The following is a 14,817-nucleotide window of genomic DNA, read 5'->3' on the forward strand; positions in this document are numbered from 1 at the left end:
ACCCTATTTGACACCAATAGTACAATAGACAAAATTTTATAGGTCATGTGCTTTGCAGAGGTGATCAAGGATCAACTTGTATAGATGCATAATGGATGACAATAGGGTCTTGTAGATGCCAATTTCTACAAGTCTTTGGAATAAGCCTCCCCGAGGATGGAATCAAAAGCTTTTTGAAAGTCCACAAAACAATACTAAACTTTTGAAGAGCGATGACGCACTTCCTCAATGATGACCGTGAGTGTAAGGATGTTATTAATAGTTGGTGCTCAGGTCGAAATTCAGCCTGTCCTATGGCTTTAAATTTTCATCGCACAAGCTCCCCATAGAGCTTTACATGGAGAACTATAGCATAGAGCTTCGAGGCCGTGTGGCCCACCATGATCTTCCTGTACTTATTGGAATTAGAATTGGGGCTTGATTTGTGTATCTGGTGAATAATGTGATGTGACCAAGCTGATGGGAAACCTGTATAAACCACATGGTTGAAGAGATCAACCAAGTAAGGAACTAGAGAATGAGACCATGCTTAAAGAATCCTGCTTGGAAACCGTCCTCATATGTTGCTTTGCTTGTTGTGTATCACCCAAACCACTTATTTAATGTCATTGTCTGAGAATAATAAGAATGAAAAGGGCAAAGATGTTACCTGAATTTGGGTGTTGCTTATGGGCCCAGTTACACATGTGGAGGAGGAGCATTGAGCGTGGGAGCTTGAGTTGCAGAGAATGCAAGCTTGTGATGAGAAGTGCTTGACATGTGGAGGCTTAACTTGAAGAGCATTCTACTTGGGAGGTGGTGCCCAACCATCTAGTGATTTGTGCACTCTCTTAGTAGAGGAGTGCTCCACATGTGGACCTAGTCTAGTGAATTAGAGTAGGTTGTGCCTAGTCCACTTTTGTCTTATTGGCCCCCCTCACCTATCTTATATAAGGGGATGAGAGAGCCTTGTCATAACTAACTGTTTGGGTATGCGCTTATGATCTTTATGTATTTTTCCTGAAGTCTTTGTGATTTAATGTGCGAGTTGGAGGACTTGAGGCTTGTGTGAAGGAAACTCTAGAAAAGTCAGAGCGCTTGGGATTGTCCTGAAGTCTTGGTGTGCGCTAGACTTAGGTTTTGTGGGATGAAACCCTAGAGCAATATCTGGTAGCATTCAGATGCAAGTGGAGTTATGTGTTAGGCATACTTGGTGAATCTTTTTGATAGCTTGTGGTATGCAGGTGGGAGATTGAAGGGTTGACTTGTTGGTTTGTTGGTGTTGATGCTAGCTTGTTGTGGAGCCTTTTGTGTGACTAGGTAGCTTAATGGCATGCCTTGCTAGGCCTTTCTATTGCTAGTTGGAGTTTGTTGTTGAGGCTGGTTTCCCTAGCTAAGGTATTGTAAACAATTGAAGAATCCTTGCTTGGGATGAGCTAAAGGGAATTGTAGTACCAGCAAGGGTTGATCTGGGGTATTGTACTTTATCTTCATGTGTGTAATACATGGAGAGTCCTATTGCTGTCCTAAATTTATATGTTGCAGATTTGAAAATGAGACCTTGGTGTGTCATTGTTATGAGTAGTTTCCTGGTTGTTTTAATGAGCTCAGCTGGACTGAAATGTCTTGTGTTTTAGCATGCCTAGGTGAATTTGGAAATCATAATTAGTGCTGTTACAAATCTCCTGTTATAAAATTAATTTTCAGATCTGTGTGTTGGTTGAGATTGTTCGCTGTGATATTCCTATCTCAGTACATTTTGATGTATCTTTTTGAGCATAATGAAAAGTTTGGACTGAACTGAAGTATTTTTTGTTGTAATGAGTATTTCTGATTTAGCCATGAGACTGAAAGTTCTATGAAAGAGATCTGCTGAACCTCAAGTAAATGAGGTAAAAGTTCCTAATTGGTTTTAAAGTACAAATTTTCGAATTTTTCACATGGTAATAGAGCTGATTTAACTACAATTGCTCTCTTGGTCAAGAGGGAGTTGGATATTTTAGTTGTTATGTGTATGGGAGAGGCACTTGACATATGATTGGTTGTTGGGTGTGAAACCCAAATGCATTTGGGGAAACACTTGAATCTTAGAAGGTAATATACTTAATTTGTTGCTGATTTTTACTTTGAGATGTGCTTCAGATTTGCAGGTATGTTTATTATTAGTCTTAGAGAGTGTGACAAGTTGGAAGGTGTTTCTAATTTTAGACCAAGTACAGGTTGCAACTGCTACTGGAAGGAGGTTGAGCTCTGTGAGCATTTTGAGAAAGAGATTGTTGTACTAACTGATTCAAAACAATTTGCCAGCATAATAAAATGGAGGCCAAGGGAAGGGTTATTTTGATCACTCACATTAAAGAGAAGAATATTGACGAGGAAATATATAATGTTGTGATTGCACTGTACCAGAGTGTGAAGTTTGAACATCTCTATGAAATTGCTCTTGAGAAACAAGCTCCTAGCCATCCACACGAGTGACGTAGATTTAGTGGCTACCTACTTGGGGAGGATCACAAAGTTGAGAGATCAATTGGCAGCGATAGGGGCAAATGTGGAGGATGAGAAGTTGGTGCCCATTGCTTTGAATGGGTTTACTTCATCTTGGAAATCCTTTTTCCAAGGTATTTGTGCTTAACATTTACTTCAGATTGCTTTAGCTTGGCAAATTATGATCTTGTGAGGTCAACGTACAAGAAGATCTTATGAGGGACAAAGGAGAGTTTTGTCTTAGCTTGAAGGGCTCTAAGAGGATTCCGACCCAAGCTCTCTCTAGGTTGATATCTCTTAGATCAAGGGTTTCATGAAGGAAATATATGCCTGGGAGGGAGTCCATGCACCCTAAGATTAAGCTCCCTGGCTTGCCTATGACTTTCCTTGGTGATTTTGGCTTGAATCACCTCTTCAATATCGATAAGAGTGGGGGGTAGGGAGGTGGGAGGCATTGCCTTCTTCTAGACAACTTGTGCCCAAAAGTCTCTCTCTTGGCTGACTTGTACATGTCCAGTTCTTATATCGTCTTGTATGCTTCCAAGGTCAGTGATATAGAATTTAGTGTCCCCAAGCAGGGTTTGGAGATGTATGTTCTCCTAAGTTTTCATCTCGGTGACCAATTTTTTCAAGTTATGATTTTTAAATTCTACCTCAACCACTTTGTGCATTAGATTGATAACCTTAGTGTAAAGGTTCTTTTTTTTGGATTCGAGTCTTGCTATGTACTGCCTAGATGGAAAAGTTTGTTAGTGAGGAGGAGGATAAGTCATCAATAAATGTGGTTGTTGCATTGCAATTTGGTCATTGTTTGTTGTCTCTTGCATAACAACCTTTGTAGTGGGTGAGAAGTGAGGATCAATATGGAGCAAGGTCTGCAAGGATTTGTTGGGGTTGCAATAGAGGTCGGGGATGGAGCCATTAAATTAGCTACTACGTCATACCTTTATGTAAACATGTAGTGGACCAACCCTTCATTGCCCCAATGTTTACTCAACCAACTTGAAATTGGACTTGGTCAAGTTGACCACAAACTCAGTCAACTTGGTCCTTTACTCGGTTCGATGACCAATTTGGTACCGAATAGGTCGAACTTGTTCAAGTTGGTCCTCAACCTCATTGTGTTGTAGTTTTGAAGGAAAAGTTAATTAAAAAAATTCTACATAAATCATAAATGCTATTTGCTTAAATCTAAAAGCAAACTATATAGAGACCCCCCACTTTATTTGCATCACACCTCTCTCATTGAGCATTTGTGAGCATTTGGAGTTTTGGAGCAACTTTGAAGAGTTGTGATTTTGAGTGAGCTTGGAGCTTGTTTGGAAATCCTCTTGCATTGTTTGTGGCGGGTTTGGCATCTAAGTGAGGAGGCAACAACCCATCTTCTAGCTTGGAGGACTTGAGCTGGATTGATTTGGATTCAGATCCACTAGTAGTAGGCATATCACCGGGCATGGCATATGCAAGCACTAGATGTGCAGCTCATGCTTATATTAGTACTACTGCTGCAGTTGCAAATTCCCTTGAGGAGTTTGACAAGTCTGAAAACTTTGAGCAAGGGGATTATCTTGTTGTTCATGCTGAGGATCCCGTTTCTAGTATTGATGATGAGTTTTATGATTGATCACATTGATGAATGATTTGTATTAGGCTAGTGACTTGTAGCATGTTTCTTGTAATCTAGAAGCCATTTAGAGCCTCATTGATTTATGTATTTTGTTTATGATATGTATTGCCCTCAATGCCATTTTGATATATTCACCCTTACATGGTATATACACAAGCAAACTTCACATATTTTGTTTTTGATGGTTTGGAATATTTCCTATATATATATATATTGGAATTAAATATTTTATGTATTTTTTAGTAAGATGATGTGAAAATTCTATCACTGCAGCCATTGATTTAGTTTACCTACTTATTTTCCAATAAGTTATTTACGAAATCCCTTCAGTAAATATTAAAATAAATTCCACTGCAAATATCACACCATTATACAGAAACAAAATACATGCACAAGAATCAAACACATCAACACAGTTATTTTTGGACAATTGTTCCTGGAAAAACCCAATGCGTGAAAACCGGTGCAACAGAGGAGGATTTATTAATCAGCTTTTCTTGAGTACAACTAGGGTGCCAAACTGGCTCACCCAACAGGGATAAATCTTTCGGCACCTTCCCTAGGCTCAACGTCAATCCAGCCAGCCTCTGCGCAGCTCCCAGACCCTCTGCGTTAGCACTCTGCCTCATTGCATCAACATTCAGCCTCTCTGTGTCACCTACGTAGGCCCTCCATTCTCTGCACAGTGAAACTACCTCTGTGTCTTCCTGGGTGGCTCTGCTTCTGCCTCTCTGATCTCTTCATTGGTCCTTCGACACTGTCCCTGCCTCTCTGTTACGTACTCGCTACCTCTTGCTGTAGTCCAGTCTTCTAGTTTGAATTTCTCAGCAAGCCCGCTCTAGAATTCGAACTGACTGGTCTCTCTCAGTATATCTCCAATTGACCCTCAAGCCTTCTCTTATACTTTTCCTGTTGATGAATCAACGACCGAGATTAAGTCCCTAATCAATGACTAAGATTAAAATAGACTTGATCTTCATCTCTTAGAAGCTTCTCATCCTTATCTTTATTAATACCCATTAATATTTTTATTTTCCTAAGTTTAGACTTAGGAACTCATTAAAAATATTAATTATTTTAATAACTCTTCTTCCGGATGGATTTTTCCAAAACGATTTCTGGGTCTTGGAGATCTCATGTGCCTTAGCCTCTCAACCAATTTTCATGGCTAGAGCACATTCGATGCTACCCCAAATCAACAGATGAGTCATTAAATTCAACTTGTTCCAAGTCATGGCTGAGTCCAAGTTGGCCCTCGACTGAGTTGGAGTTTTAAAACATTGCTCATTGTAATCAACCCCTACTTAAATTATGGACTCAAGTGTTAAATCAACCCTTTCTCATGGACCTGGGCACTGAGTAAACCTTTGCGTTCTAACTTGTACCTACTTGTAGGTTGCTTGCTGTTAACAGATTGGAAAGAGAAGGGAAGGGGATATCAGAGTTGGGGTTGCTTTATTGCGGAGAGGGGGGTTTGGTGTCGAGATCCACTTGTGGAAAAGAGGGGGGTCAGGGTTTTCTCACGTAGAGAGGAGGTTAGGGTCTACTCTGAGGAGGGGAGCTTGCGGAGGAGGGAAGGTCGGGGCAGATAAGAGAGGGAGGATTGGGGTTTGCTTGTGGAGAGAGGAGGTCAGGGTTGGCTCACAAAGGGTACTCTAGGTCCTAGGAGGTAAATGGATATTTGGTGTTGATGGACATTGCGAACAAAACAATTTGCAAAAGCACCACTGTGGAAACATGAGAGCTGTAGAAAGGAATTATTAATAGAGCAACATTAAGTAATAAAGGGAGCTGCAAAAGGGCATTGCAAAAATTATAAAACTGCAGAGGGAAATTGCAGGCCATCTATTGATGTCAATGTGTAACAATCTAAGAACTTGACAGGAAGATTTACCAATCTGCTAGAAAGGTATGTTTTCAAAATTGTATATTTATAAATGTGAGCGTTGTGAGAGCCATGCTTTTTGGAGTAGAGCTGCGTTATAGTGTCTTAGGGGCAATGTAGTCCCGTAGGAGGTATGAGAAACTAAATTCTTGTTATATGAATCCAAATTTTCCTTTAAGGAGACAGTTATATGGCTGAGGTAATTGAAACTCTGGAATCTGTAACCTGTAGTTATCGTGTTAATATACACTTCTAATTTTCTGTATTTTTTTGTTTATGCTATTTGTAAAACTCTTTTGGTTGATGAAAGTGGTGGATTTGTATTTGAGCACACACACACAGACTTTACACATCAAAAGAATGTGTGCATTCCACTTCATTCTCATACAGAAGCCATCTGGCTTCATGCTAGAAGAACAAAGCAAAGGACTTGGGAGTGAGCTTGTTGTAATTCTGTTTAGTTGATGCTTTGATTTCAGTGTGGGCATACCAGAACAGAAGCTTGTAAAAATTATGAGTTTGTAGAATAGATATACTGGCTTACTGTGATTGTGCTGCTTCAACCTATTGGATCCAACATCATATAGATTATGTTGAAACCTGTAGAAGTGAACTGATTATGGTTTCACTTTTGGAATGCCTTTCCTTATTGTAACCTTCTCCCTGATAAAGTATATAGACCCGAGGTAGACTATAATACATTCATATATTCTAAATGGTAAAGATTCATGCCCTTGAACCAAATTTAACAAATCCTACCTTGGCAGCTTTATTTCAGAGCTATGTTACTGGATCTGCCTATGAAGGATCCAGGATCTGCATTACTGTGAATCCAGATGCAGCAGGACCTGCTAGGGATCTGTTTATGATTTTGAAATGCTGGAGGTTCTGCTTGGAATCTGTTTTTGATCTGTGAAAGATGTTAAGCCCGAAGATTCTCCAAAAAAGACCATTAAAAAAAACACATAAAAGAGCATATCATTTCATGGTTTTTTTAATGATATATATATATATATATATATGCCTTTTCCCTCTCTCTAGATCCAGACATTTAAAGAAACCTATTGGATATGTATCTGCCGCCATGCAACTTATTTTGAGAGGAAAAACAGGATGGTTATAATGAAACAAATCATACAGATGGTTCATGATAATCTTAAGAGAATTATTGCTTTTAAAACATATGGATTCATTATAAGCTTTTAAATGCTTTCTTTGTTTGAATATTTGCTTGTTTGGAATTAGCCACTTGCAATTTCTGAAATTAAAGAATTTCCCAGTATTGGAACTGCATCATTTGGTTTGCTATTTGGTCTGGAACCTGATGACAAATACGTGTGCATTTAAACAATTTTGGCAAACTCATATTAATCAGGACATTATAACATTTTCCTATGACTTTTCATTTCAGTAGAGCCCAAGTTTATAACCTTCTCTTGGAAGTTGAAATGCTTGAGTGTCCAGTTATTCAAGTTCTTACTTTCTTAGGTGAATAACTAAATGAGGGCTTATATTATATCAATATGATTTTAATTTTGAAAGAATCTTTATATATATGCCTAAAATATAAAAACCTCACATGGTGGATGTTGATGTTTTCGATTTTGGGCAGAGGAAGAAGACTCTCTTACAAGAATACAAACAAAGTGGAAAAGCTAATGTTTTCTTGGACAGGCGGTTTGGGGAAAATGATGACACTCTTGAAGATGCAGATAAGGCTATTATTAGATTCCAGCGTGAGCGACAGGTGATGATTCACTATTACTTCTTGTATGGTATCTATGAACTTTCCATAGCCCTGCATATCTTGCTTGATGGATCGTTATTTCATTTGGTAATCAATGGTATGTGTTTTATATTTTCATTAGATGGTAATATATAAGCTTATTCCAAGTGAGGGAAATAGAATACCAAAAAATGCCTCGTTGTTTTAAGAATTATAACTTTAAGAAAAGATTGCGAGCATGTCTAATTTTACTGGTGTCAGTGACTCAGTTCTGAAGAGTGCAACATATTTGTTAGGCTGGAATAGGATAAGACTCTTGTTCCTTGTTCACATTATAAATTCCAGTAAAGAACGACATTTCTTTTCTTAGTTTTGATGAGAATATATGATTTTGAAGGTGTCATTTCAGTTCATACTATATAACAGAATTCTTTTGATATTATTTTTGGCATGTTCTCTCTCAGTCACGGATGCTTAAGAAGGACAAATACATTTTAGCAGATGGAGAAGATGACATTCTTACTCATCATGGTGCTGCTCTATCGACTCTGGATGACTTTGAGGATGAGATTGTTGAAGATGATGATGATGGTATGACAGAATGTACATTCTCTGTTTATTTAGACATCTGGAAAGAAATTTTGGTATTTTGCTATGTTCTATTATATCGTATTCAGCTTAAAAACTTCACAAGATGCAACTTTTTAACCTAATTATCCTACGGATTTTCCATTTGTTCAAACATTGATCTCTATGCCCAAATACCGATGTCTTTCAATATTCTAAATATTCTTTTAGTTTATTAAGGTTGCAACTGATTTTTGTTTTTTTTGGGTGTGTCCACCTCTATATTTTTTGACTTGCTCTTCTGTTTGTGGTTGGTTACTATTGTTCCTTAGCAAGTGTCTTCCCTTTTCTGAGAGATGAAATAAGTAGGATAAAATAGAAAAGAAGAAAATGTATCATCAACTTCTATGTAGAATTAGTCTCAGTTTTTAACCTTGGATGAAAACAATTATTTTGGACATGTTGACCACACGTGTGTCAACTACCCTGAGATGCAAAGTACATGTCAGGAGATGAAATTTTTTCAAAGTCATCACCACCATGAAGCTTCCAGATTGTCATTGTAATCTCAAATTCTGCAGCCCTGTGGGCCTTTAATGTAGAAATGATTCTAGTATGACTATAAGCTATGTAAAACAATCTAGGTAAGCCTTTGATTCTTAGCAAAGAGTTTCGCGTTAGGGAGTTTTTAGCCTTCGCCAATTATTCACGTTTTCTAACCCTTATAATTGGCAGAGTTTTTCTCCCATACGTACCCCAAAGCTAGAGTGGGGCTCGATAGTAAGGTCTCAGGTGTAGTCCTAGTGTTATCGAGTCTATGTATTTATCATATTAGATTATCTGTCTTGTATTGCAGAATTTGCTTGAGTCTAGAGGTCATGTTTTAAAATTTCCCCTTCTGTACAAGATGTCTATGTAATGTTTGTGATGTAAAAAGTGTTGTCTAGGAATATTTTAGGTGGATGACTAATCTTTTTTAGACATCATTGCCTAAATTTTTTTAGACCTACTTTGAGGGTGGAAAATACGTGTAAATCCCCTCTTGAGTAATTTATTTTATTTTCCAGTGAAATTGTAAAAATAATTAAGCTGGAAAATTATAAAAAATAAAATTGAGAGAAAATTAAATCCTCTCGAAGTGGAAAAATTATCAAAAAATTAATGAGGTCCTTTTTCAAAGTAAAAAATAAGAAATGACTCATTTCCAAGGCAGAAAGTCCCACTTAGAAAATTTGTTGGGCCAGAAAGAATTATTTTTTCAAGGAAATCGAATTTTCGGTCCAAGGGGTTATTTTAAATGAGGGAATTTCAAAAATTCTATTTTTTGAAGATTCTCTAGTGGTCGAAAACCACCCAACATTCAAAGATTGGTCCATCCATCACACCCTCAAGGAGTTCAATTTTTTCCTGAGATCTGTGCAATAGTTATCAAGGGATCAAATTATTTTGACGAGGATCAAGCCATGTATCAAGGGAACTAGTCGTTTTTCCACTTGGAGGGGTCTCACACTCTCATTTTTTCTATATAAAGAAGCTATTTTCTCCTCATTTAATATCATGTAAGGAATGGAAATTCTGTGATCAAGCTCTAACTCAAGCTCTGCTGGTTGTAATAATTTTCGGAATAATAAAGAAGTCTTTGGGGTTTATTCATGGTGGTGTTCCTCTTTTGCTTCTTGTGGTATGTTTTTCTGGATCATGTTCTTAATGTTCTACTGAATAATATTTTATAAGTTATTATTTCATTAGCCAGTGGTTGGATTAACTATTTGCACAAGTATCTTGCATTAGTTATTGGGTTTAGAGAAGCATTCTAACTTGATTGATCTAGTAGGTATCTCTAGATTTTGAGGGTTATTGTGTCTATTTAGCCTCTATTGATCTAATAACTTGATCTTAAGTGTGTAGAGACTTTATGTTATTTAGATTTTGGGCATGAGGGGAAGTCTTTGGTTGGACCAGCCAACTCCCAAGACAAGAAAGCTTAAGAACCCACTTTGTTAAATTTCAAGGCTTATCTAACAATTTATTTTGTAGAGATCTTGGCTATTGCTCACCTATAAAATTATTCTTCTCATCTCTTTTAATCTATTTGTGCATTAACTGAATAAATCTGCTTATAAGAGCCATAGTCATTGTAAAATATTTTTTGTAAATAAATTTTCTCTAACCCTTGTACATATTTCCCTATTTTGTATATAGCCATTGCGGTTTAGCTTGATTTTCTTACAAATCCGAAGGTCTAGGGTTTCTTCTTTAAATCGTTTTGCCCGACATTCAAGGGATCAAGAAAGAAATCGATTTTTTGAGGGTTATAGCCCTCACCTAGCCTAGACAACTAGGGTTTGGTGTTAAAATTGGCAATTAGGGCCAAATTCCACTATGGATAGTTCATTTGATGGAGATGATGATTGCATTAAATTCCTCTTTTAGAGAGGACCAAAATCGACCTAAATATCATCAAATTTGGAAAAGGGAAAATATATTTTTGAGGTCAAGGCCACACATGTGCAAATTGTCAAGGTCTACCACATCATCATGTAGGCTCATGAAGCCCAATGGATGTGTCATTTGAGCCCCAACAACTTGTATAAATATAAGAGACCTCAAACCTCATTTGGCACCTCACTCACTCACACATTCTTCTCTCATCGTTTGATTCGTTCGTACAACTTATTGGGCATCTCTTTTCCTCACATGTGTGGCAGCAGAAGGACAAGTTTCAGGTAGAATTACAGGGCTGAAATTTCAGAGACTGTTGCATGTTTGACCAACGTTGACCAGGGGTGATTTGACCTCCTTTGACTACGGTTTTTGTGCCAAAATTTTGTTTTTGGCAGGCTGCATCTATTGGCACATGAACTGAGGCATTTTGTTGACTTTGACCACAGACCAATTGTAGGGTTGACCGCAGAGTTTGATTGCCTTCAACCGAGCTCCAAAAAAGACTGTTTGCTACTGCATTGACCATTGTTGACTTTTTGGTTAGGGCAAAATTCATCTGCATAGCCAAGACCTGATTTATCAAGGGGAGACCTTTGATGATTTAAGATGTCATCTAGGGTTTGAGAGCTTTTCAAGTTCTTATTCAACAAGTCAACTTCCTTTTTAAGAAAGACAATTTCTCCTTTCAACTTTTCACAATCTTCATCTTTCATAACTAGTTGCTTCTTCATTTCTTCCATCATCTTGGTTTCTTCACACGATTGGGCCTTAAGAGAAGTGATTTCTAATTTTAACTTGGTGATGTCATCATCCTTTTCTTCTAGTTGGCATATCATGGTGTTTCTCTCCTTTTCTGCTTCATCAACTTGTCCTTCTATGAATGTCAAATCTTCCATAACCTTCTCAGCTCCTTGTGCTTGTTTCCTTGCTTCTTCTAGTTGAGATCTAAGGGAGGAGACCTCTTCCTTGTATTGACCAATCTCTGCTTCAAGTTTGTTCAAGCTTTTGTGCCTTTGTTCAAGGTGGCTTGACAAGGTATCTTCCCGTTTCTTTGCCTTATCCAATTGATTTGTCATGGATATGACTTCTTCATGATGCTTTCTCTTGTTTTGATGAAATTCTTCCTTAATCTTGGCGAGCTCCTCATCTCTTTCTTGTACTTGAAGCTTGACAAGGTCAACTTCCTTCCTTGTCTTGTCCTGGTCACCAACTTGCACTTTCTTCTTAAGTTCCTCATTTTCCTTTTTCAAATTGTTAATCTCTTCCATGGTAGCCATAAGTTTAGTGAGATCTTCTTGAAAGTCTTTTTCATTCTCTTCATCTTCTAGGTCTTCTTTAGCCTTGATGTTATCACTCTTATCTTCAACTTCCTTGATGGGCTCTTTGGATTTCCTTCTTGTTTTCCATCATTTTCTTGACTAGAGATCATTGTCAATGCTCCTTTTGAGTGAAGATCATGAAGTTTATCCCATATGCCTTTTGCCGACGAACATTTTTCAAAATTGGCCTTCATAGAATCAGGGAGCCCATTCAAGATTGTTTTGATTGCTCTTGTATTATGCTCCTTGGATTCTTCATCCATCATGCTGTCAACAATCACCAATTTCCAGACTTTAGTGCCTTGAGTCTTTAAGAAATTCCTCATTCTTGCCTCCCATATATCAAAGTTTCCATTGAACAATGGAGCCTTCACAAATTGATTGACTTCAATTTCAGTGGTTGAGGGAGACACATCTTTAGGAGGATTGGAGACTTTCTTCCTTGGCTTTGCCATTTGTGTTCTAAGGATCAACCTTCAAGCTGCTAGGCTTTGAGTGAAGGTACTGGCTCTGAAACCAATTGTTGGAAATACTGGGGGGGGTGAATCAGTATTTCTTTTCAATTGTTATTTTTACCGGTTAGATCACTTATAAATTTATAATTAGAACACAAAATGAACAATAAAAATAAATACTTCTATTAATCTCAATAAATCAAGTACAATATTTGTTTAGGGCTCCAACCCTAGATGAAGACACTAATCTTCAATCTCCCAGGCTCCAACCTGTATTTTGCCAAGCGCCGACTTGGACTTCCCAAGGCTCCAACCTTGTCACTTTGAGGCACCAACCTCTAGGGCTCCAACCCTATCTCTGGTACAAGAACCAACCTGGTCCCTTGAGGACTTCTATCCTCTAGGGCTACAACCTTATCTTCCAAGGCACCAACCTTGTCTCTTTGAGGCTCCAACCTCTTGATGAAGACACCCATGCTCCAACCTGGGATGTGCCAAGCACCTACTTGGACTTTAGTGAGGTTCCAACCTCTAGTGCTTCGACCCTATCTTATCCAAGGCACCAACCTTGAGTTTAGGAGCACCAATTCCAAGGACACCAATCCTATAGCTTCGCTTTGTCAAGATATGTTTGGTTTCATGGCTCCCAAAGTCTTCTTCACCGAGCCCTGTCAATCTTTAGTTATCCGTTCACTTAGTCTCCACGTCACATCATCAATGACAACCTTGTTCTTCACATGAAGGTGTCACCACTGCGCTTCATGTTATCCAAACAAAACTTCTTCAAAGTCACCTCATGATGGCTTCAATGCATCATGGTTTTCAATGACCTCCACAAATCTTCAATATGTTGCTTCACAAAGTTCTCCAACTTTGTCCTATTTTGTTCTCAAGATAAGACTTCAACAAGCTCTATTTTTCCAATCCCAATAAATCAACACTTCGAGCACGACAACTATGACAACTTTGACCACGACAACTTCAACCATGGCAACTACGACAGCTTTGACCACGACAACTACAGCAGCTTCAACCACGACAACTATGGCAGTTTCGACCACGGCAACTACGACAGCTTCGACCACGGCAACTACAACAGTTACGACCACGACAACTATGGCAGCTTCAACCATGACAACTTCGACCACGAAAAATACGACAGCTTCGACCAAGATTTTATGCCTCCTCGGCCTTCTGTCTTTTCTTGTACTTCGTATCTCTGAATTCTTACCTGAATTGTTGATCAAAATGAAGTGTTTAGACATCTATTTATAGAGATTTTGGTTATAACTGAAGGGACACGTCTATTTGAAGTGAGGCCAACTTGTATCTCTGAATGTAGGTCAGCTCACTGCTAGGAATAATTTCCCTTAACTTAAAAATTCAATATCTCACAAACTATTGGGAGTTTCGCGACAAATAAAGGCTCGTTAGAAAGAGGAAAAAATCCTCTTTAAGATAGTCTAAAATCCATTTTCAAAGGATGCCTCCAAGGTGTCCAAAATAATTTTTCTTTGTGACTGCCCTTAAATTTTATAAATAAAAAGTTTGGGACAACATAAGGAATGTTTGGGATAGCGTGGCTTCTTCATTGTTATCAATGTCATCATAGGATCATAGAGTCATTATGTAGGAGTGCAATATCCATGTAGCATGATGCATGAACAATGTCATCATATACTAGTGCAATCATAATGCAACATCATTAGGATAACTCCAAAATAATCTTCCAACCATCAAATGATCTCCAACCATGTTATCAAGACCTCATCAAGCGCCATCATCAATTGTGGTCATTCATCAAGAATATGACATCATCAAATGTAGTCCTCCATATGTCATCAAGGGCTTCTAAATACTTTGCAATTGGCACTTCTTAAGACTTCTTCATTAGTGACTTGTCATATTAATTAATGACATTCTTATGAAACAAGAGTTATGACATCATTATTTGAAACTAGGCATCTCAACAATATTTTCCATCTCGGCTAGTGCCATATTGATATCAATGACAACCTAGATTAACAGTGGGAAAAAGACAAACATGAACTCTACCCCTTCATTATGGCCATCACCCTCGTTCCTAGGGCCCCATGAGTGACCCCAACACCATTAAGGAACCCATGTATGTTCCAACCCCTGGTGGGCGATGAACTGCCCCACCTTAAGGGGGTAATCACTCTAATCTCCTGGAGCCCCGAGCAGTATAATAAAGAAAAATCAAGAAAAAGGCAAATGATAAATAAAGAAGGGTGGAGAAACAAAGGCAGAGGTAACTCATGTACCACAATTGCTCCTTCCTACATATATACACCCAAATGTGTGGG

General features: G+C 38.2%; 1 protein-coding gene across 2 annotated transcripts in view; it reads left to right on the plus strand.

The window, feature by feature from the left end:
- The window catches only part of LOC149231700 (uncharacterized), a 192,150-nt gene that overhangs the window by 33,479 nt on the left and 143,854 nt on the right, over positions 1 to 14,817 (plus strand). For both annotated transcript variants that reach the window (XM_089379260.1, XM_089379261.1), the window contains exons 2-3: positions 7,591 to 7,725; positions 8,169 to 8,295. In XM_089379260.1, the coding sequence (XP_089235386.1) occupies positions 7,591 to 7,725; positions 8,169 to 8,295 (262 nt within the window). The remainder of the gene's footprint in view (positions 1 to 7,590; positions 7,726 to 8,168; positions 8,296 to 14,817) is intronic.

The sequence above is a fragment of the Pinus tabuliformis genome, chromosome J (genome assembly GCF_031772625.1).
Source record: "Pinus tabuliformis cultivar Carrire ecotype Pingquan chromosome J, CPIR1, whole genome shotgun sequence".
Classification (NCBI taxonomy): domain Eukaryota; kingdom Viridiplantae; phylum Streptophyta; class Pinopsida; order Pinales; family Pinaceae; genus Pinus; species Pinus tabuliformis.